The sequence below is a fragment of the Sesamum indicum genome, linkage group LG7 (genome assembly GCF_000512975.1).
Source record: "Sesamum indicum cultivar Zhongzhi No. 13 linkage group LG7, S_indicum_v1.0, whole genome shotgun sequence".
Classification (NCBI taxonomy): domain Eukaryota; kingdom Viridiplantae; phylum Streptophyta; class Magnoliopsida; order Lamiales; family Pedaliaceae; genus Sesamum; species Sesamum indicum.
In genome coordinates this window covers 9,245,351-9,270,096 of record NC_026151.1, presented here as the reverse complement: position 1 = coordinate 9,270,096, position 24,746 = coordinate 9,245,351, and the positions used below count along the sequence as shown (strand labels likewise).

General features: G+C 33.0%; 4 protein-coding genes across 4 annotated transcripts; 2 read left to right on the top strand and 2 right to left on the bottom strand.

Moving 5' to 3' along the window:
• On the top strand, positions 1,663 to 6,509 carry LOC105166773 (CDPK-related kinase 6). The gene is made up of 11 exons (XM_011086253.2): positions 1,663 to 2,516; positions 3,147 to 3,277; positions 3,463 to 3,504; positions 3,591 to 3,699; positions 3,787 to 3,865; positions 4,270 to 4,566; positions 4,772 to 4,881; positions 5,068 to 5,172; positions 5,265 to 5,327; positions 5,808 to 5,975; positions 6,063 to 6,509. Exons 1-11 carry the CDS (start codon positions 1,977 to 1,979, stop codon positions 6,201 to 6,203), a joined length of 1,785 nt encoding a protein of 594 aa, XP_011084555.1. The 5' UTR covers positions 1,663 to 1,976; the 3' UTR covers positions 6,204 to 6,509.
• LOC105166772 (auxin-responsive protein SAUR32-like) lies at positions 12,544 to 13,423 on the bottom strand. The gene has a single exon (XM_011086252.2). The coding sequence runs from the start codon at positions 13,089 to 13,091 to the stop codon at positions 12,705 to 12,707; it is 387 nt and encodes a 128-aa protein (XP_011084554.1). The 5' UTR covers positions 13,092 to 13,423; the 3' UTR covers positions 12,544 to 12,704.
• On the bottom strand, positions 19,401 to 20,450 carry LOC105166924. The gene has a single exon (XM_011086444.1). It carries the CDS (start codon positions 20,448 to 20,450, stop codon positions 19,401 to 19,403), a length of 1,050 nt encoding a protein of 349 aa, XP_011084746.1.
• On the top strand, positions 21,938 to 24,364 carry LOC105166771 (probable 6-phosphogluconolactonase 4, chloroplastic). The gene is made up of 3 exons (XM_011086251.2): positions 21,938 to 22,411; positions 22,679 to 22,814; positions 23,684 to 24,364. Exons 1-3 carry the CDS (start codon positions 22,059 to 22,061, stop codon positions 24,146 to 24,148), a joined length of 954 nt encoding a protein of 317 aa, XP_011084553.1. The 5' UTR covers positions 21,938 to 22,058; the 3' UTR covers positions 24,149 to 24,364.

The following is a 24,746-nucleotide window of genomic DNA, read 5'->3' as shown; positions in this document are numbered from 1 at the left end:
GACGAGTTAAGTGAAGAGTGAAACGAACGTATGAAACAGGTTAGCTATCAAGCTTTTTTGTAAAAGTCAGAAATTAAATATAAGCTGGAAACAATGTTGGTAAACTACGATGTAACCGAAGAAAATTCGATTTAGAAATGTCGAGATTGGATTGACCCATTGTCATTTTAATTATGATTTTCGTTTTATTTGTAATATATCTATAATAGAAATATTTAAAAAATATTAATAATGTGGAATCGGAAAAATACTTATTGTAATTGATAAAATTCAATTTTCCGTAATATAAAGATATTCAGTTTTTAAAATTAGCTAAAAACACGAATCTTTGATTCTTTACGAAAAATGGTAATTTAATATTTAATTCATATGAAAATATTAAAAATTCAAAATTAGATAAAATATTTAATGGATATGCAACGGATAAAAATAAGTATTTATCAACTTATTTCGAAATATTCCAACTTTAATTAAAAAAAATAAATTCAAACACTCCAAACTTTTACCACTGTTTAAATTACAACTTTCTCTATAATTTATTCCGTCAAAAAAATAAAAGCTATTGAAAACACCCCTTAACTCAGGTCGTTTATCCGAATTAATATTTAATTTGTAATGAGAATTTAATTTTAATATTAAATAAATATGAAATCACCAAAATTCGCCGTTTGAACCAACTTTTTTATTTTTATTTTTTTTTAAAGTGAAAACTTTGAATTAGGGACTAATAATTAAATAATAATAACAAGAAGAAGAAAAGGACAGAGAATTAGTTGGTGTGCGTACAAAATCTTCTATTACATCGTCTCTCTATAGACTATGATTTTTAGGTTTTGATGCATTCAATAATCACGACACGCCCCTCCGCTCATTCTTTACTATTTCAAGCTATTCTTGTACTGTCCAACCATATATTATTATTATTATTTTAAAATAAAATTAACAAAGATTAAATATTTATATCTGATAATCGTCGATAATTATAATAATGATTTACTAATTATTAATATTATATAATTATATAATATTAAAAATGAATATTAAGATAGAGCGAAACTTATTATTAAAGTAAAATAATATTTCATATATTGGTAGAGTTCGAACTCATAACCTTACAGTAAAGATGCTTCACCTTCGTAAATTAAAATAGGCCTCAATATTATTATTATTATTATTTATTTGTCATGGTGTAAAATAAGGTTAAAAAAAAAGGAGAAATTTCGATCAACAGAGTAATTAGACAAAATAATTGAAAACAATCAATTTGAATAATATTGAATGGAAAATTTTATATTTAGAATGATTTCTGAAATTATTTATTTCTTAGTTTGGTTTATTCTTAACAATATTGTGATGAATTTCAAATTAATTAATATGAAATTATTTGAAATTATTGTGGATAACAAGTTTGGTTTTAATTTTATTTTATAAATAATAAAAAATAGAAATGATTATAGAGAATTGAAAAGTTACATCAGAAAAATAGCCTTTTAGAATGATAATCTAAAATAAAAAAATTACGAAATACTGACGTCACCATCATTTCTGGAGGAAAAGAAATAAAAAAGAAATTAACTCGTATGATATTATTTATTTATTTATTTATTATTATTATTGTTGGGTTATGGTATAAATATATGTGTATGTATAAATCTCGTTTACTGTTTATTTTTGTCTAACGTTTTGAAATATTTTTACAGCAAAATCAAGTACAGTATAAGGTAATCTAGCCGGAGTTTTGGTTTTCGGTTGACCGTCTGATTGATTTTTCTTGGGTGGAGAGTGCAGATTTTGAAGGGAAATGGTGGGGTTTGTCGCAGCAGATAAATTGAGGTCTCTGTGAACGGATATACGACGTCGTAGGGGTCTCGCCGGAGTTAGCGAATCTGATTCTTTTTCAGTTGACCGTCCGATGAGTGGACTTTTCTGAGTCCTCGTTGATCGGGTGCAAAATTTTGATATTCAGGCCGTGAAGAATGGGGCATTGCTGTAGCAAGAACGTAACGGTCTCCGTTGACAAGGATGAGTTCAACTCCACTTCCGCCTCCGCCAACCACCGCCGTCAAACCCCCGCATCGGGATCGCACAAGCCGTCGGCCTCCACCAATGGGGCTGCGCGTACACCAGCTCAGTCGTTCACCGCGAGTCCATGGCAGAGCCCATACCCCGCTGGTATTGCGCCGTCGCCATCGCCGGCGAGGACCCCGGGGAGGAAGTTCCGATGGCCGTTGCCTCCTCCGTCGCCGGCGAAGCCCATCATGTCGGCGCTTTTTAAAAGGCAACCAGCTGCTCAGCCTACGAAGCCGATACCGGAGGAAGCGTCTGCGGGTGGCCGCGGGGAGGGGAGCGAGCGGCCGCTAGATAAGAGCTTTGGATATTCGAAAAATTTTGCGGCGAAGTATGAACTGGGAAAGGAGGTGGGGCGAGGGCATTTTGGGCATACTTGTTGGGCGAAGGTTAAAAAAGGAGAGCTCAAGAATCAGCAAGTGGCTGTCAAGATCATTTCCAAAGCTAAGGTGTGTGGTATATTATTACCGATCACAATCTTAACATACTTATTGTTTCTTATTCAGAATTCTTAGTGGTTGCTGAAGCTTCTTAGTGTAGGAAAAACTGAATTGTTCTATCTTGATCTGAAGAAATTATATCTTTTCAGCTTATGCTTCTACAAATGCGTTATGTTATTAAATCTCTTTGTGTTTATTTCTCCTTGTTTCTGGCGAGAATGTTCAAGAAATGTGATTGTATTGGAGCCCTAATATTATTTCTGACATTCCAATTGAAGTTCTTGAAGTTCTAAGTATATTTTGAAGCGCCAATGTTCAGTAACATGCAAAAATTTACTTAATGTTATTTCATAATTGGAAGTCTGAAGCATAAACTAAAATTTATGCTAAAAGCCTCCCAAGGAAACTGAACAGTGAGAGTAAGGATTTTCCTATATTTAGTATATCTGGGGAAAGTTAGTATACTTTTATATTACAGGAGATCAGAACTTTAGTTCAGACGTCAGCAGGCTAAGCCATTTTTTCTACATCATGAGAAAGCTTATTAGCTGATAAGTTTGTAGATATATGTGCATTAGTATGTCGAGGAGTGGTGGACTGTTTGTTATGAAAATATAAGTTGCTTATTATATTTGGCAGATGACGACAGCAATAGCAATTGAAGATGTTCGGAGGGAGGTGAAGATATTGAAAGCTTTGTCTGGACATAAAAACCTAATCAAGTTTTATGATGCATTTGAAGATGCACATAACGTCTATGTAGTTATGGAGTATGTTTCCTGTTCCAAATTTTTCTTTGTGCCAAAAGATTATCATGGTTTACCTTTTCCGTCATGTATCTATAGGATTCTCCATAGATACTTTATTGATAAAATATGACTGGGAGAACTGCATTCCATTCTATACCATGTATTGAATTTTATGATAAATTATTAACGATAATGTGTTTGAACAGATTGTGTGAAGGAGGTGAGCTGCTGGATAGGATTTTAGCGCGGTAATTTGGGCTGAACATTTCAACTATTCTTGTTCATTATAAAATTGATGAATTTGCATGAATATCTTACTATTTCTCTGTTGCAGGGGTGGGAGATATACCGAAGAGGATGCGAAGAATATAGTTGTGCAGATGTTAAGTGTTGTCGCCTTTTGTCATCTACAAGGTGTTGTGCACAGAGACCTGAAGCCAGAGGTATTCGGAAGCAGCATTCTAGTAATCATGTCTATGACTTGGAATACATTGGAAAATGATCTAATTTTTCCATATATTTGCTTGCAGAATTTCCTATTTGCCACACAAGATGAGGATGCTCTAATGAAGGTCATAGATTTTGGTCTGTCTGATTTTATTAGGCCAGGTAAAGATTGCATTAAATTATCGTTTCATCAATATCGAAATATGTGTCTAGAACATAAGTTCAACATCTCAGCATTTTATTTCTACCTCCTCCAATCACTTAGCTTCATCCCTCTTTTCCTTGTATGCATAAACATTCTTTTATTGATATCATATAGTGTTTGCCTTAACTTTCTCTGGAGAATTTTCTTGATATTCTTGAGCACCGTCCACATGCAATAACCTCAGAATATTTCTTGTGATTCCTACATCCGAATTCTAGCTATTTGTGCTAAATATGTACGTTAACGGTTCTCCGAAGACTGTCGTTAACTATAGTACAAATATTGCTTTGGCTTGTGCTTTCTGCGAGTTGTGACAATGAATTCTTTACCAAAATTTGAACCACGGTTTTTATTTTCGCAGATCAACGTCTCAATGATATTGTTGGCAGTGCTTACTATGTTGCCCCTGAAGTACTTCACAGATCTTACAGCAGTGAAGCAGATATTTGGAGTATTGGTGTAATAACATACATTTTACTGTGTGGAAGCAGACCTTTTTGGGCACGAACAGAATCAGGAATTTTTCGTTCGGTGCTACGAGCTGATCCCAACTTCTATGATGCACCATGGCCGTCCGTATCGCCAGAAGCCAAAGATTTTGTGAAAAGGCTTCTAAATAGGGACCATAGAAAACGAATGACTGCGGCCCAAGCACTGAGTAAGTTTGTTGATATATTATTCTTTATGGATAATACATAGACACCCTCTGGTATTTGGGCATATTATTTCTTGATTTAGAAACAAACTCTCATATCCTTGCAGTCACATTTTTCCATTATTTCTTGACATCACTATTTGCAATTTGCTGGCCAAAATGTTAATTTATTGGTATGAAGTTGAAATATATCTGTTTCTATCTGCAGCTCATCCATGGTTAAGGAGCCTAAACTGCATGATACCTTTAGATATGATGATCTACAGATTAATCAAGTCATATATTCGAGCTACTCCTCTGAAAAGGGCAGCCCTAAAAGTACGTATTCTTTGTAAATTCATGTTTCAATATGATATGCTATCTTTGTTCATAAGTGGTGTGTGTGTGTGTGTCTCTCTCTCTCTCTCTCTATATATATATATATAATACATTTGAAGTTTTTTTATTACATATTTGGAGAAAAATGTGTTTGTTGTGAAAACATATATGCTTCCCCATATGCAGGCACTTTCAAAAGCTTTGACAGAGGATGAGCTCCTTTACCTTAGGGCACAATTTGATCTCCTGGAACCGAAGGATGGTTGGATCTCCCTTGATAATTTCAGAACAGTGGGTGATTTTCCTTCATAGTTTCATTTTTCATTATTATCCTTTGCAGCCTACTTGAATATTAATCATAATTATCCTCTGTCCGTTTACAGGCTCTCATGAAAAATGCAACAGATGCCATGAAAGAATCAAGAGTTGCTGATATCTTGAATATGGTGAGACATTTTTTTTTTCTGGTCAGTAAATAACATAATTATCACAATTCAGTTTTATTTTGTCTCGGCAAAATATTACTTCTCTTAGAAACAAAGTTTGTTCACTCTCTTGAGAGAATTTGGTGATCTTCGAAGACTATTTCATGATGTCCATTCAATTCACATTAGTGTTTCTTGCCACACATATGTAACACCCTTTAGGACCAGCTAGTCTGTTTCATGAAGACAAAATAATTTTTCTTGAAAGATTTGTCCATTTTCCTTTAAATCTAGGCCCCTGTTTTGAGTTTTTCTTTTTTTTTTTTTCCATGTCCTTTTGAGTTTTGATGTGGAGGCTTTTCATATTTGTCACAATCACCTCAACGGTTATTACCAATTAACCTTAGATGTTATACAACTGCTTGCTGCATTAACCTAAAAACACATTGGTTACTGCCTTAGTTATTTCATCCGACTGAGTTTCTGATTCTTGAATTGAAGATGGAACCTCTATCCTATAGAAAGATGGACTTCGAAGAGTTTTGTGCAGCCGCAATTAGCACTTATCAGCTCGAGGCTCTCGACAAATGGGAGGAGATTGCAAGTACAGCATTCCAACACTTTGAACAAGAAGGAAACCGTATGACTTCCGTTGAGGAACTAGCACAGGTATATATACACACCCAACTCGCGTAAAACCACTTGACCTTTTTTTTCCTCCATGCGCTCACCCCGTGTACTGAAACTTCACTTCAGGAGTTGAATTTGGGTCCTACTGCTTACTCTCTGCTCAAGGATTGGATCAGACCATCAGATGGAAAATTGAGTTTTCTTGGATTTACCAAGTTCTTGCATGGTGTAACAGTCCGCAACTCAAACACAAGACACCGACAGTAAGCATATATGCTTAGGAGATTGTTCGTAGTTTCAAGTCATGTTATAGTCTCTGAGTTTCCATATTCCATTTTCCTTTCTCTCCTGGGATTGTGTCAACACGTATTCGAGATTGTTGTCCAAGATTTCTTGTTTATTTGACCATTTTTTTGGGTTCTCAAGGGTGTGATCTGGGCTTTGGGTTGGACTTCATTGTGAGGAGATGAGGTGGGAAGAGAATCAGAATATATAGGGAAGCAAATACTGTTATTTACAAGGAATACCTGATTTTATTATACACAAAATTCCTGAATTGTTGTTATGCTATCATTGCTACTGCTTCTTTTACATAGTACATTAGCTTTGGAGATATTGAGGTATGGAGAATGTGGAATCCTGTCTCGTCCCAGTAAGAAAAGTACCTCTGAAGGAGTAGTGGTGGTGGATTATACCAGCATTATTCTTAAACCTAATTCTGTTGGTTGTTTCTTTGCACTCATGAGATGCCAACAACTTGGGTAGTATCGGACACCTGGAATCCCCTGAGAATCATTAAGGATCACCTTACAAGGCTAAATATTTCCGGTTCACTGATGGTGGAGCCGTACCGCAGAAAGGGTGAAAAGAACCCTCGTCAAGAAATGACGAACATCAAATCATAAGCTTCCAAGCAGCGGAAGGGGTTATTCGATGTCGATATTGGAACTTAAGGTTAAACAATAATGGGCTAGTGGTAGTCGATTTATAATGCTTGATTTAATAAAATTGAGTTAATGTTGTTGTACTCGTAGGACTGCGATGACAAGGTATAATTAAAATATATCCTTTTCAATTAACAAAATTTTATCTAAACTTAAAAACGAAAAATTATTTAAAAACAAAAAGAAATTCTTCGAACTAAATATACATATATATAATATAAGAATAATATATATTTGTTAGTTTAAAAGGGTAAATATTACATAATAAATAATTCAGGAGGACAAAGTGTATTTTGCCCTAAAAAAAGTAACTACAAAAGGGACAAAACAACTCCAAAATTTGCGCAGCATTTGAAACGCAAGTTTGGTCTGTTCAAATCATACAGTAGAATACTTAATTCCATAGTCACAACGAGTTCAATTCAACCTAACTGATTATTTTTTTTTCAAAAAATAAAAATAAAAATCGTTCCAATAGTGTGAAAGATGTAAAATTTGGTAACCAACATGTGTTGAAGAAAACCAAAACCAGAATAATATTAACCTAAATTAGTAGACTTCTTGGCATGCGACTCTTGATGCCCCTTTAAGGAAATTTCAGCTTGGGATAAAAGATAAAGAGAATAATACGTGGGAATTTTTTTAATTCAAATTGACTTTAGCAAATTTGAATCGATAAGTATAATACACTTGTCGTACGATTGATACATAATTTAAAAAAATAATAAATTGTATAACACGAATATTACGCTTGTTGTATAATTGGGTTGGTCGGATCAATTTTAATTCGAATAAAAAATTGAAATAGCAATTAAAGACCCTCTTCCGCCATTCCAGGCATTGGTGTTGAGATTATTAAAACCTGGAATTACGTATCCTAAACGATGACTGTATGAGCAAGTGGGCTCCCAACCCAAGAACCGAGCTCCTGTTCCAACGGCGTCGTTCCACGAACGAAACCGGATTCATTGTTCCACGCTATCCATCTACCTCCCTTAATTTATGGGATAATTACATCTCTGCCTCCTAATCCATAGTGTAATTATATAAATAATTCATGGTTTTTAAAATATTGTACATAAACTAATAAAAATTACACATTCACCCCTTAAAAACGTAACATTATTACATAAAAGTTACAATGCATTTTACCTTTCTATATATTTCTGAAATAGCTAAAAATTCCCCTATGTTTTAAAAATAAGTTGAACCCTCCTATGTTGTAATAAACTCAATAAAGAACCCCCCTCCCCTTCCATTAGAAACTAACGGAACGCAAGATGCACACGCCTGAAGTGTGTTTGAGCTTGATTTTTTATATATTTTGATATTTTTTTGTCTTTAATTAACTAAAATGCTCCTATATTATATCTAAAGTTACTATGTTCCATTTAACTTTAATGATTTTTTTTTTTGCATTTATCTATCTTCTAAAAATATAATTTTTATTTTTAACATATTTATATTAAATATCAAAATAAAAAAAATAAAAAAAATTACATTATAAACTAATATACTAAATTTTATATGTTAATTTAAATACGTACATGAATATAAATATTAAGTAATTACAATAATTATAAGTTATAAATTTATTTAAATATAATAATTATTATAACTATCTAAAATTATTCTTAATTAACTAAACTATATATTTAAATTAATTTAAGTACAACAATTATTATAATTATCTAAAATTATTATTAATTAATTAAAATAAATATAATTAAATTAATTTTAGAAAAATACTACGGTGACACCGTCACCCTATTTTTTTTATCTAGGCGACGACAACTGCAAAGTCGCGTGGGGGGGGGCTGGGGGTGGCATGATGGGTTGACGCAGGCTGGAGGCGATGGAGAGGAGGTAGGTGTCGGGGTGGGGATGGCGGTGATGGGTAGGGGGATGGGTAGTTAGGGTTTTATTTATTTTTCTTTTTTTATATGTAATAATAGGAATCATTTTTTTTAATTTTTAATTATTTATATATAATATAAAATTATATAATTTCTTGAATCCAAATATTTTTTTTTTGAAAATCTAACGGTTTAGATTAGTTGGTTAGATTTAACGATCATTATTTAATCAAAAAAAGTTCAATGGTTATTAAAATAAGAAATAATATATATTAAGTAAGTGTATAACGATCATTTTATAGAAAAGTTAACACCGTTAACTAAACTTAATGGAGAGGGACAATTCAACTACATTTAAGAAAACAAAGAGGGGTTTTTTTTGCCTATTTTTAAAATAGGAGTTTTAGCAAAGGAGGTTTTTAGCTAATTTTTTAAAATATGTGGGGGGTTTTATGCATTTTAGTCTTACATAAACTACTCATACTTTCTGACTACTAGAGTAATTTTTGTAATTATACAAAATATAATAATAATTTGTATAAATAAATTATAGATCATGAACATAAATATAACGGATAATTTTCTTTTGAGGTTTTGTGTAACTACACATAGACTCCTTGTAGTTTGAAAAAATTATATCTAGCACCACTAAGGTTTGGTTTTGTCAAACAAATAAGTCCATTCATTAGTCAAAATTCATCAAATTTGCTGATATTAATAAAAAAATTTAAAAAATATCTTTATTTTAGCATCGATTGACTTATTATTGATTTGTTGGATGTCAAATAATTTTTTTTATGATCAAATTATCCTTATATTTCTTCACGTTCTAATGCGTTGAGGATGTATATCTTCACCATTATAAGGGTAATTTAGTTAGAAAAAAAAATTGTTCGACCTGCAATAAGCTAGTAATAAATAAATCGAGGTTTTCATTCAGTTTTTTTGTTAATATCAATAAATTCAGTTAATTTTGACTAATAAAAGGACTAATTTGTTAGATGAAAGCAAACTTTAGGGGTACTAGATGTAATTTTCAAATTATAGAGAATTTACGTATAATTAAATCAAATTTGAGGGGAGGAAAGTGTAATTATCAGTCAATATAATTATTCCTTAATTAATTGGTGGTGGTGGTTATGAGTTGATCAAAGTTTACATTCCCACTTGCATGGAAATTTGCTTAAAATGTTTAAGTTGTATTTATTTATACTACTCTTTGTCCGTTTTCCAGAGAAGTTGAAAAGCCAAATAATGCTAAATTTGGTCGTCCCATATCGCTTCATTAATTATATTTACTTGTCAAACTAAGATTTGTCATTAATGGAATTCTTCTCCAAATGCATCGATTTTCAAGTGTGTTTTTGTTTCCACGGTGTGAAAAATAAAAACATATATCTAAACTTAATGCATTTTATAATATTTTTTTTAATAAATAAGATGTTTCAGGGTGGTTTTTGGTTAAAAAAGAACGCGATATTTTGTAATAATTTAATATGATTTTATTTTATTATAGAAGTATTTCTCCCTCCTTTGTAGCACACTTCCTGACTATTGATCGAGGTTTCTTGAATTATTTTGAATTGTAAAGAAAGTAGAGTTTTAGACGCAATAAGTGTAGCAGTGGAAACGTCCATAAACTTCTAATTGACATTAATGATACACAATTTCTATCAAACGCTTCAAAATTGTATTTCATTAATTACATACAACTGAACCGTGAGTGATCATCGATAATAGTTATAGAGTCAGAAAATCTTCTCTAGGTTTGAATACTTGAGTGGTGCACAAACATGGATCAAATTCTATTTTGTTCGAGAAATAGCTTAGTAGTCATTTTTCTCTAAAAACAGAATTTATAAATTGAAAAAAGAAAGAAAAAATGGGGGTTAAATTAATAAAAGGAAGCCGTATTTGTCATAAATCCAAAACGTAAAACATGATACGCGTAAACAGCACCATATTCCTTACTTAGCACAAACTCCTTCAAAGTCAATGGCTATTATATATTACTACATATGCGAAATCCCATTCCTAATTAAAAATGAAATGTGGTTTGTGAAATGCACAAAAGACTCCCACTTTCGTGGAGATGGAGAGAACAAATTAACAAAGAGAATTTAAAGGAATATTCATAATTACATATCATTTTTCCACCTTCTTCATTATGACCTCTTCATGTGTCCCATGTTGCTTCATATACGCCTCGTCCCATCCGCCATTTCCATTTTTTTTTATATATTAAATAGTGTAGTAATTTATTGATTTGAATTATTTATGTTATTTTTTAAATTATAAAAGGATAATTACCCGAAATTGTGAAGAGTTATACAATTAATATTATGTAATTAAGAAGGTGTTGAAAAGTGTTTGATAATTTTTTCTTTTTTAAGATGTTTTTAAGATGAGTTTTGAATCTTACAAAATTTGTCAAAAAGAACAAAAAAGAAAGTAGGTCATAACTTATTTTTAAAATTTTAGAACAACTTCTTCATCTCTAATATATTAATTATAAAATTATCATTATTAATATTTTATCAGTATCATACTTTTATTTTACCAAAATAATTCAAGAACTCATCTTCTTTTTTCCAAAAAATATATTCTATAAGATATATAAATTTGTAATTTTTTTGAAATAAAGTTAAGGTATAATTATATCCACACCCTATTATCTATAGTCTATTTATACAAATTATCATTTTCTAAAGTTAAAAATACACTAACAAAAAATGTTAATATCATTCACACAAATTATCCTATTTATGAAAAATTATATGTATATTTGTCAACAACATCAACATCATTGTACAAATTATCAATATTTTTTTTACTGTTAAACTTAATTATTACAATTACATAAAACCATAGGAATACAGACCATAAAAATCAGGAATGTGAAGGCAATTATTCCTTAAAGTTAAGCAAAGATCCACTAAGAAAAAATAATTTATTGAAAAGTCAAATTGGGGCTGTTACACAGCTGTGTAACTGAAGATAGAAGTTGGAAGCAGTGTAAAGGCAAAGGCAAAGCCAAAATTTGTGGGTTTCTTTGTCCCACCAATCTGAAAAAGAAAGGAAAATGGATGTCAAATTTGAAATCGGGACCCGCACCTGAAACCTCCTTCACAACAGATCATCTGACTGTCGACCATTTCCTTAATGGATACATGACCACACCAATTAAGATTCTTGCTGTTGACTTGTTATATTTCCACTTGAGTATTATAAATCAAAGTTTATTTTTGACATATATTATGAACTCACATTAATCAACTATCTAAGATGTGTAGTATTTACGGGATCCGTCCCTTGTAGAAGCGTAATTCGAAGGTCCTCCATTAGTTTACTTTTAAGTGTTAATAATAAAGATTACTAATCTTTATATATATATATACACAATTGCATTACGTTACTAGTCAGGACAAAGCCGATCACAAATAAAAAAAATTATATTAATAATAAATAATCAATGATATATTATAATGGAATATATATACAAGCTTGATACAACGATCTTTCAATTATGAGTACTCAAACCTTATCACTAAAGCAAAATAAGATTAGCCCAACTTAATCTTCCCATCATTATGAAAAGGACAAATAAACCAACAACCACCCCAAAAGAAAGAAATAAAACAAGGACAGAAAGACCAAGCCAAGTTTTACAGATAGTGTTGTAATTGCATTCATAAGTAGATGGGATAAAGCTGTAAACATATGAGTTTGCATGACTTGATGTTTTGATAATTGTACACTAAAATTGTTTATTTACGTTTAGTTTAATTAAAGTGAATTGCAAGTTGATTGATGAATTGAAAATGATATTAAACATTTGCTAAATATCTGATGAATACATTCGTTTTGATCAACTAAGTTAGCAAGAAAACAAATTAAGACTGAAACAACCATAAAATTAGATCATCAAACGTAATCAACCATCAAGGAAGCAACCCGTGAAAATACATCTAAGCTTTGAAGCACATGAACGGGTAGTGATGAGGGTGGTCGTGGTGGTGGTGATGATGGGACGTCGTCGTTTCCTTGTCAATCATACCTCTCACCTGACGAAACTCCTCCACATGGCACGGAATATTGATCGGACCCTTCTGATCGAAACCGTACTCTTCCTCCGCCTCCTTCAGCAGTTGCGTGAACAGCGGGTGGTTCACGTAAATCACCGGAATCACAAACCGCTGCTGCTCCGCCCCTTGCCCCACCGTTATCGCCACGCATCCCTTCGGAATACCCCTCGTCTCCCGCCTTCCTCCGCCGCCGTGGTGGTGGTGGTGGAAATGAACGTGCGGCATATGCAGATGGAAATTCAGGTGACCGCTCTTATCTCCGCTTCCCATCGTAGTAAACGCACAATCCACGAGTATGCCTGTACAGATTCAAGAAAAGGGGGCGCAAAATCAAGAAAAACCTAGGGTTTACAATCACTAGAGAGAAAAGGGCCAAGGATCTGAGGCCGAGATGGCGAGTTTGAAAAGGGTTAATGCGGAGTCGGTTAGCGATTTAGGGATGTTGGTCATGATCTGCGATTTCTACCAAAACTTTGAAGCATATGAATTTTTCATGCGAGGGTTTGAAGAAGAAATGGAGACGAACAGGTCTATATATATAGGGACTGGGGAGAGTGGGAAGGAAATGGAATCCGTAAGGTTGGCGTTTCGGAGATGACGATTTCCTACTTCATTTATACGCGGGGTAGGGGCGTTCTAGAGGCGGTAGGATTTAGCTGGAGAAAGGCGTGGGGCTGGGGAGGGTGAATCGGGGAATTTGCGCGTCAAAGCTGCTTACAAGCTGAAGAGTAGTACTAAATTCTTCATGTGCCTTAGCCCGCAACCAAAATGTTTCAGCTCACCATGCTAGCTACAAATGTTTCTTCCGATATTACCCTTTTTGCATTTTTACAATATATAAAACGCAATGATTAAGCTAGGTGGAGCTTTTAAATTTAGGAATAATTACATCTACACCCCTAATCTATAATTTATTTATATAATTTTTTTTTACCTTTTAAAAATTATACATTCATATGCTAAAAATATCAACATCATTTAGGAAAATCGTATTTATCTTTTTGAAATTACACATACACTCCTAAAAAAAGTCAAAGTGTTGTTACTTTTTCATTGGTAGAAATTATTTTTGTAACTATGCAATAAACATAAATAATTTATGTAAATAGATTGCATTTTAGGAGTATAGATAAAATTATCCCTATAAATTATACAAAATAGGGTGAATGAATTTACAACTATCCAATATTGTTTAGATAATCCTGAAATGGAAGGATTTGATTCCACTCTGACTTTGAATTATATTTTATTGAATATTCGTACGTTTGATTTTTTTTAAATTCTTTCCTTATCAAATGCAGTATAAATAATTTTACAAATACATTAAATAAATTTTGAATCGCCCCATAATTATCATCTCCATTTTAAAAACAATAATTTTCTCTTAACTCAAAATTACATCTATTTTTAGGCTATATTTAGATTGATTGATTCAAAATTATGAATTTTCAATCCTATATTTATTTTATATTTGTTTGTATAGTTATAGTTTGAAACTTTGAATTACATCTTATCAAATATAAATTTTATTTTTTTAATATAAATAATTTGAAATTATTTCAAGAAATGCAAATCCAGCAATTCAAATATAACTTTTTAATATTGTACTGATTCGAATGATCTAATTCATGAACTATTATTTGATTATATTTTATATATGGAGTATTATACTAAAATGATTTTAATATATCCCATACGTATAACGTAAATGAAATTTATTTTTATACAAAAAGAAATAGTCAAATTATTATTATTGTATTATTTAATAAAAAGAGAGAAAAATTAAAACAATTTGAACGCGGAAGCAAAGATTGTGCTAATCAACTAATTTGCCAATTGATTAATTTAATTAATGTAGCCGTTGGTACTCATTTTCATATGAAACATGTGGTACTAATATGAAAGCGGAAGCGGAAGCGGGGCAGTTGTCGACTATGTTTAAATGACCTGCCTTTTCCGATTTTTTATATTCATATCAATCAATTAATCCATTAAAAGAAAAAATCTTAATAGGATTAGACCTATCATTACCCATTAATTATCCACTTGATTCGACCCGACCTAATCCGATACCCAATTGGTCCACTGAATTGGATTATTGACCCGGTGTTCTCGGGTCGATGCGGTCCAGGCCCAGCCCTATTTATTATTATTATTACTATTTTGAGTAAGGTAATAAGCAAAATTAATGAACATAATAAACTGATAAAATATCAATTATTTTATATACTTTGAATATGAAGGGAATTACAATCCTCGATATGCCATGCTTCAGTCTCTAGTTCAGTAGATGTTAGAGTTGAAAAATAATTCAAATTATTCAATAATTGATTGAAATTAATCGATAAAAACTCTTTGTACTGGATTTGTTAAACCTATCAAACAAAATATGAATTTGGGGATTTATGTTCCAGGAGAACAACCCAACCCAATGATTGGGGCAACAAAAGTACCTTATGAGAAATCTCGCGTACGAACGTTGGATGTGTGTATATATATTAAATGCATGCATGTTTTATACAAGCGGGGAAGATCATATATATATATATATATATTCTTTTATGGGTTACATTAGGATCAAGGCAGCTCGATATGCAAAATTAAAATTGAATCAAATCAAAATTTTAGTAAATTGAAAATTTGATATACCAGAACCCTATACAAAATATTAATTTGAATTATTCGATTCAATTTCAATGGTTATCGATTTTCTTTTCAATGTTTTGCTATAAAAAATATGTACATATAAATTAAAGATAATGACATTTCGATATTCAGTACGATTATTTTACAAAAATTAAAATCAAATATTAATTTTTCAAAAAAAAATAAAATTGAATAGCGGATCAAAATTTTCAACTTGATTGAGATACGCAGTGAAATTATTTTACTTTTGATGGCTTGTCCAGGAAGGATCGAACATGTGACGTCATCCGTGGGTCAGCAACCGCGGAGAAGCCAATTTCTCAAACCATATTTCCCTCTTCTGATTTATCTCAAAAAATAAATTAAATATAAAATAACGAAAGAGGGAAGCGCGATTGACGGTGGTGATGGGGCCAGCCAATACGATGCCGGAATTTTCTCTACTGCTTTTCCTTTTCCTTTGGAGGAAAGTGTAATCATGTGCTCTTCATTTATCACCTTTCATTTTCCTCTTACTTTTCCCTTCCTTCACCCTCACTCTCTCTCAAACAATTAAATAAAATATATACCCCAATCACGCTTAATTCAATTTATTTGATATTATTGATCATGAATTCAAAATTTTAAAGTTCATGAATTCGAATTCCATTTTGTATGTGGGATGTTGTTTCTACTGTAATAGTAAGTGTTGATTAAATTTTGTTTATTTGATATTATTGATCATAGTATAATTATTGTAATGATTGATATCCGACATAAATGATTATAATTAATTTATTTTAATTAATAATAATTAGTCGCTCTTATATATATATAGCAGAATGAAATTTAACTAAAATTAAGCCAATTTTGACCGAATACTAATTTTTGATTATTTTAAATTTTTTTCTTGAAAATAAAAAATCTCATTGGTTAGAATTTTTGTTTAATTTAAATTAATTAAATAGTAATTTTATATTTATATAAACAAATCCACCTATCCGAAATCTTATCTGCAAGATTTAGATACTGAGTTAATTTATATTTTCTTAATTAAATTCACATTTTAGGATTATATTTGCTTTTTAATTATTATGAAAAATTTCATTGATTAAAAGGCTCATCCATTTTATATTCATTTAGAATTCTTTATATTTATCTAAATAATTAGATAAATTCACTTATCCAAAATCTTATTTTAAAATTATACACACACACACACATATATATATATATATTACTAAATAGATAAAAAAATATAGGTATAATTGTGCATAACACGGATTCCACGCAAGTGTGTATATACAAATATAATTATATTTACACTCATAATTTGATATATATTTATTTAATCATCCATATCTTTTGCATAATTGCATAAATTATCTATAGCAACTAAAAAATAAAGATAATTTGTTTAATGATGAAGCGGTATTTGTAATTTTTCAAACAATAATAAAAATATTCAGAATTATATCAAATCTAAAAAAAACTCGTTATAATTTATTTTATTTTGAATAATAAGCTGATAAAAACTTATTTTAAGCTATTGGCTCTGAATATGAAAAGGAGTTTAACTATAGTTAAGCAATCAATTGTATTTTGAGTGTAGAAGATGCATATGTGACAGTATAAGTTGAGTTATTAATCCTACACATCTCACATCCTTTAACAATTTATGGCCGACAGAAGCATATAGGATTTATAAAGCTTATCTTCTTCACTCATTCGCTCTTCTTTACCACTTATTTGGTCCCATCACAACAACTTTGTTATGATTGTTTGAGACAAACAAATCAAACGCTATTTATCCTATCTTCATAGGTTAAAGTGATTATGTGTGAAGGTTTAGTTGTTGTTTTTTTTTTTTTTAATATATAAAATATAATTATTTGTTTGAATTTTTACAAAACATACATAATTAGGCTTATCAATGGATAGAATCTTATTATATCCAAGCGCATAAAGTAATTAGTGTATAGGCTCAGACCTGATAGGTCCAAAGCTTGAATAGATGTTGCCAGACCCAGATTTAGGGGTAAATGCGATTTACTTCTTTGTAATATAAAAAAATATTTCATGTAAAAAAAATAATAGCAAATTAACCTCCCCCACCCTGAATAAAAAAAAAAAAAAAAATCCAGCCATCGTGACATGCCCCTATGTATATATAATAAATAAGATTTCACACTTTAAAATATATTATAAAGCTTGGGAAGTTGAATAAGCTAGGTATCTTATTAGTTGAAGGGCATTTTTTAAATAGAAAAAAAAAATAGTGCATCGATGTCAAAATCATTTTTTTGTATTTGTAGCACCTCCTTATATTATAGTATAGATGGTGGGAAAGAAAACCCCAAGTGGCTCGTGTATTGCACAAGTTTTTTATTTTTTATTTTTTAATTTTAAAATAATATTTATTTTATTATTTAATATATATCATCATATGCATTAACTCGTATGAAGAGCTGTAAAAGTAGTTTGATCAGAAAAGATTTATTTGATTTATAATAAGTTAGTAAATAAGTTGTTCAGAAGTAAATGTGAATTTTCTTTAAATTTTTTGATAACATCAATAAATTCGATAAAATTAACTAAAAAAGAAATCTATTTATGTAATATTAAATATAATTTTTTAAATCATAAAAATTTACATATAATTAAATCAAACTTCAGAAAAGAAAAGTATAATATCCCTATTATTTTTTTTTTTACTTCTTCAAATATTGAAACAATTTTTCTTTCGTCAATGTGAACTCGTCTGACAAAGTCCATTGGCAAAAATATAAATTGAAGAAACCCACCCCAGAAGCTTTTATCCTTGTTTAAAGTCCAACTATGAGTTTAGACGTTTTCTGTTTGAAAATTTATAAAATATTACAAGATATTTTGACACTTTTTTTTTAAAAAAAAGAAATTTATAAAATTAAAAAAAAATATATAATCTATAAAAAATAAAAAAAATTTCGAACTCTTTTTAAAAATCCCAACTAGTTCTTCTAATTTTGTTCGAATAATGTACAAAATTATTATTACTGTCATTTTATAAATTTCGTTATCTTATTTCATCTAAATACCATAAGGGCAAGTTGGTAACTTGATAAATTATACCCTTGATAATTTGATCCGTCTCATTATTAGGTATGATATTAGGATTCATGACCTTATACATCTATCTATTTATATTACATATTCAAGGCCCAACTGCTCAAGTCCTTAAAAAGAAAAAAAAATTGACATGAAATAAGATGTAAATTGACCAAAATACTCTTACTTAAATTTATTTATTTCATAACAATCATTTATTTAGTTAATCTGTACTATATATTAAGGCTCAAGCCCTTAGAAAGCCTCTTTTGACAAATAATATGAGATTGACCAAAATAGCCTTACATAAAACTCGTTATTTAATTATTTTTTATTAATATAAATTCAAATTGGACCTATTTTGTTGATTTTGATTTTTTAATTAGATTTAAATAACACATACATATCGAGTGGAGTGTGGTTGGATCACTAGTATTTATTTTTGACTGGGTTTTAGCAGAAGTAAGATTTCCTATTTTCATGCAAAACCAAATATATTTTTTAGCATGAAAAGTAGAATTAAAATTTCTAGCTTCTTAGTGGTTACATATGAAATTGCATATGTGTGCTGTCTAATATCTGCATAATGGAAAATTAAATTTCAGGTACAAAGTAAAGCGAACAAACTATCCTAAAGAATTATATATAAAAATTTAAAAACAAAAAAAAAAATAGTCGAAATTAGATCAGAGGGCGAGTATAGAAGTACAGTAATTATATGGCACCCAGGCTATCAGGTGTGGATTTTTCCCTGTTCCCATTTTAGCCATGCAGCCTTTTGCAAAACATGCCAGAGCGGGGACCTTAAATGACGTAAATGCCCTTACAAGTCAAAAACACGACCATGCGTGCAATTCAACAGCCAGCCTACGAACGGCACGGTCCATACTCAGTTTCCCCCGTCGTGGCCCGCCGCTGCAACTCGGCGTCCGCCGCCAGAGCATCTTTGATGGGCTTAAGCACCAAGATGATCTCCCCCACCGCCATGCACCCCGTGACAAAAAGAAACATGGCCAGGACCACAAACCCGTATGCTCCTTCCTCCGGCATCCACAGCCACGACAGGCTGAGGCACGCGACCTGCACCGACAGCGCCACCATCACGGTGGCGGCGAGGATGTTGATCCGCATCCTTATTCCCTTGTTGATCACGAAGGCCATCACCCGCCAGCAGGAGAGCAAGAACGCCATCGAGTACGCGATCGTGAAACCTCCGAAGATCACGCAGCTGAAGAAGGGGTAGACGCAGAGAACCGTTTTCGCGCCGTAGACATCGTCGCCGAGGACGAAGCTCCCGTGCAAGAACTTTGGCATTTTCCCCTCAAATGGCGTGAAAACTACGAAGAATAACTGCAGCAACGTGAGCGGGAAACAAATCATCAACAAGAACACAAGCGCCCATAGTCGACTTGGTTTTCGTTTCTTGATCGAGACGTTGACGAGGAACAAAAGGGTGATCAAGAAACCGGGTTCGAAGAATCCGAGAGAGAGAACGACGTGAAGTTTGCAGATATTGGCTTGTTCGACGAGTGTCAGCTCGAAAGGGTAGAGGTAATGTTTACGAACAAACGGTAGGCGGAGAACTTCATTGGCCGCCCAAACGGAGGCCAGCGACACGAGGAGCAATCTGACGGTCCAGATGGAATTGAAATTCTCGAGATGTTGTAGACGCTGCGATCTCAACCGGAGGTAGAAAATGAAGGCGATAGCGACGGAGGAGAGGATGAGGAGGGCGGAGATGAAACAAAGCGCTGTTACGTCGAACACGTTCCTGGAAACGGTGGCAGAAGAGAAGATATGCGCAGTGAAATCGGGGATCACGAATGGGGTGATCGTCGGAGGAGATGGCGTCGGTGTAGGCAATTCAGGCTGCAAAAGCGAGAGGCCATCAAGGTTGACGTTGAGGAGCTTTCTCATAGATTGGCGTGGGGCGGCGACGCCGTAGATATGACGGCGGCCGTCGCGGTGGCGCTGTAAAAGGGACAGGAATCGATGAATGTGTTGTTTTATTGAGGTCTGAAAATCGCATAATTTGGATGGGGGTGGGGAGGGAGGGAGAGAGAGAGAGAGAGAGAGGGATTCTTTTCCTTTGATTTTTTCTTTTCTTTTTTGTTTTTTCTTTCCCCCCTCCGAAAAAATCTTTTCCCTTCCCTTTCTCCCAACCTACGGGAAAGCAGGGTATTGGGAAGCAAGCAAGATTGCGTTGCCAAAGCGAGAGAGTAGAGAGAGAAGGAAATAGATTGACGTTGGTGGCGCGGCGCTGTAAAAGGGACAGGAATCGATGAATGTGTTGTTTTATTGAGGTCTGAAAATCGCATAATTTGGATGGGGGTGGGGAGGGAGGGAGAGAGAGAGAGAGAGAGAGGGATTCTTTTCCTTTGATTTTTTCTTTTCTTTTTTGTTTTTTCTTTCCCCCCTCCGAAAAAATCTTTTCCCTTCCCTTTCTCCCAACCTACGGGAAAGCAGGGTATTGGGAAGCAAGCAAGATTGCGTTGCCAAAGCGAGAGAGTAGAGAGAGAAGGAAATAGATTGACGTTGGAACTGTGAGATGGCTGCATGAATTTCGGATTTCATGCATGCATGGTGGGGTTTTGACCTACACTCACTTTGCTCAATACTTCCCTCCCTCTATTCACATTTAACCTCAATTCTGCCCATATTCACATCATTAATGACTACATCATTATTTTATTTCATGATTTATTATATAAATACAAATTATTGATATCAGGAGTGTTAATACACTTAACATTGAGTGATGATAGTTAAATTGTGCCACTGAAAATTACTCAAATCAACTCACCCAATAATTATAAAATAATATTTATCTATGGCCAATAATTGTTATCTTGTAAGCATTATACTTCTTTTATATATAAATTATTATGACGTACATCATTCAATACATAAGTTGAAATACATAAATTGATTCAATATATTGATATTTAAAAATTAATTAATATTATAAAAAAACAAAGAAACAAAAAATTATTATTAAATTGGATTCTATTATCAATATTCGTGGAATTTGAATGCGCGATATTTTAATGGGTTTAATATATCAATCTATTCTTCTGAGCAACTCTTTTAAGCGGATTAGATTTCATGTTGGAAAAATATTTTATATACATAATTATGTGTATGTTGAATGGAGTTTTAAATGAAATAGGATTTGCAGCGAAAAAAATCGAACCATTCTTTTAAGTATACCAAGATTTTGTGAGAGTATATCATGAAAGGTATTATTTGAAAAAAATAAAATAAAAAAAAAACTCAAATAATGTATTATAGGAAGATTTTTAATAAAGTAAAATAAAATTAAATGAAAATATAGAAAAAATAAATTGTTAAGGCGGAAAATACAAGAATATTTCATTGGAAATGAAAGCAAAGCTTAAAACTAAAACCCTGACACTCTCACCTACCGCTCTTTTGCTCAACGCCACAGTCGCCGGTGGTGGTCCCCTTCCCCTGTTTCCAGCTATATATATATATATATATATATATATTCTCTGCCCACGGCGCATGGCCTCCACCTGCCGCCCTCTCTCTCCTCACCTGCGCGCTCTCCCGGATAACTCTGTTGTCCGATCTTTCCTGTGCATCCCATTGACTTCTAGATTCTTCGCTGTTAAGCCCGCTTTCACCTCTCTCCGCGTGAACTCGAGTTCCTCGAGATTCAGATTTGGAAGAATAAGAGCATCTATGGCTGAGATTGTCACTCCGAAGAGCAAAGGGAAGGTCAAGTTGTTCGACACGGAGGAAGATCTGGCGGTGTCCCTCGCGGAATACGCCGCCGATTTAGCTAATAAAATTTCGAAAGAGAGGGGCTCTTTTACCGTTGTGATCTCCGGTGGTTCTCTTGTTAAGTCTCTGAGGTAAAAGAGTTGCTTTTCCTTCTTCTTCTTCTTTTTTTGTGTTACAGCAATTTTTCTTTATCTTCCTGTATGCACTTTACTGGAGTTCTTTTGTTATTGAATTAAAGCAATTCAGTGTTTGTCGCGTAAATTAACATAGAAATGCACCTTGCATTGTAAATGTGTGAAGTTTGATTGGTTAATTGCAAGAACTGTACATTCTAATTTGGAAAAGGGAAATATATTTTAAAATGTTATTTAATGTTCTGTTCGGTGATGAAATTAAAGGAAATTAGTGGAGCAGCCGTACATTGATTCAGTGGATTGGTCGAAATGGCATGTGTTTTGGGTGGACGAGAGAGTGGTACCTAAGGATCATCCTGACAGTAATTATCTCCTTGCCTACAATGAGTTCCTGTCAAAGGTATTATTTTCTTTGAGGAATGCTTTTCTCTTTGGTGTGCAGGGATGTGCTGGGGTATTCCTATTTGCATGTGGAGAGAAAATGATGAAATGTGTAGGTTCCGAGAATAAGGCATGTATGCTTCAGGATACTCTTGGTATCAACTTAGGAAGGAGGAAAAACGGAATAGACTTACCAAATATTGTACCATGATATGTTCTTTGAATTTGTTCAAGTTATCCAACAAGCAATTTAGCTGTAGTGATCAGATTATCAGAGTACCTGGATGTTTGCAAGTTAGTTTTATATTGCCATGATTTTTGTTTACATAGAGTTTGTGTGCTGCGATGGAAATTCCATAATTAGGAACTCGGTTTACTGAGGTGTTTACTAGTTTGTCCCAAAACCTTAGCTAATGTGCCATTTAAACTCAGGAAGAGCAAGTATAGTTAGATCAAACAATCTGTTTGAAGAACAGAGGTTTTCTCTAAACCGTTGGTGGAACGTGGAAAAAGAAACGTATTCCTTGCTCAACAACATTCGATCTATCTTTGTTCCTTGTGCTGCTTGATTGTTTTATCTTTTTTTCCACTCCAAGGAGAGGAATGTATATTTCTGTTCTTGGTGTCAAAGATTTGACAGTTCCGCGTTATTGATGGAATAAAGAACAGGATGTAGCCACCTTTCTTCCAGTTTCTTGACACTGTAAATCTCGGTGATTATGTGAAACTATGATTGCAATTGTATCAGATAGTGTGGTTCCTTTAGTTATTGTATTTATGGAGGGGATTTAGGTATTCTTACGACATTTCACATTTCTATACCTGAATCTTGAGTATGCTATAGAGTATAAAGTGAAAAATTCTTACAATCTCTGTTTCCTTCCACAGGTTCCAATTCCCGCTGGTAATGTGTATGCCATAAACGATGCATTGTCAGCAGAGGGCGCAGCAGATGATTATGAAACCTGCCTAAAGCATTTGGTGAAAACTAAAATACTAGATCAATCTCAGAGTAGTGGGTTCCCAAAATTTGATCTTATGCTAATGGGTATGGGGCCAGATGGGCACATTGCTTCTTTGTTTCCTGGACATCCTCTTGTTCAAGAAAACAAGAAGTGGGTTGCTTCTATCAAGGATTCGCCTAAACCTCCCCCGGAAAGGATTTCTTTCACTCTCCCCATCATTAATTCCTCAGCAAATATTGCCCTTGTTGCAACAGGTGCCAGTAAAGCCACTCCAGTGTATATAGCGCTGAGTGATGTTTCAAACTCTGATGTGCTCCCTGTGCAACTGGTCGCACCAGAAGGGGAGTTGACATGGTTTTTAGACAACGGAGCAGCTTCAAAACTCTAGGTTTGTGCTTCCCTATGTTTATAAGAGTTTGGTGATGAATCAACATAGTTTATGTTGGATCGAGGTGAATGTGGAGCAATCACACATAAAATTCTGGAGTTTGTAATCTATGAATAAAGTATCTGGACTGAGTTTTGTTTAGACTTATGCTGCTGGACAGAACATTCTTCTCACTTATTTTGCATAAAGCTAACTGTGTGAGATTTCCAGCTGTTTCCTCTCTTTCTACCTTGCAATCTTATCCCCTTTCCAATAGTCTGAAGTGACTCCCCCCCCGCCCCCCCCCCCCCCCCAAATAAAAAAAAAAGGTGACATCTGTTGTTAAGTATTTTAGCCTTCACCCAAATTTCGAGAAGAATTATGGGCCTAGAAGAAATGGACACATGAATTTCAAAATTTAAATAAAGAGTTATTTGAATTGATGATTGCCAACTGATCTTTTTCTCCAAATTGTGATCTAATAGCTTGAAATTTATTTTTGGATGTAAAATGCGCACGTTTAATCTTCGTGGTTGCAAAATTTTATGGTGGTAGAAAGTTTTGAATTTGCTTTGCAGTTGAATCCTTCTATTTGTTATATGTACATAGTGTGTCTTGT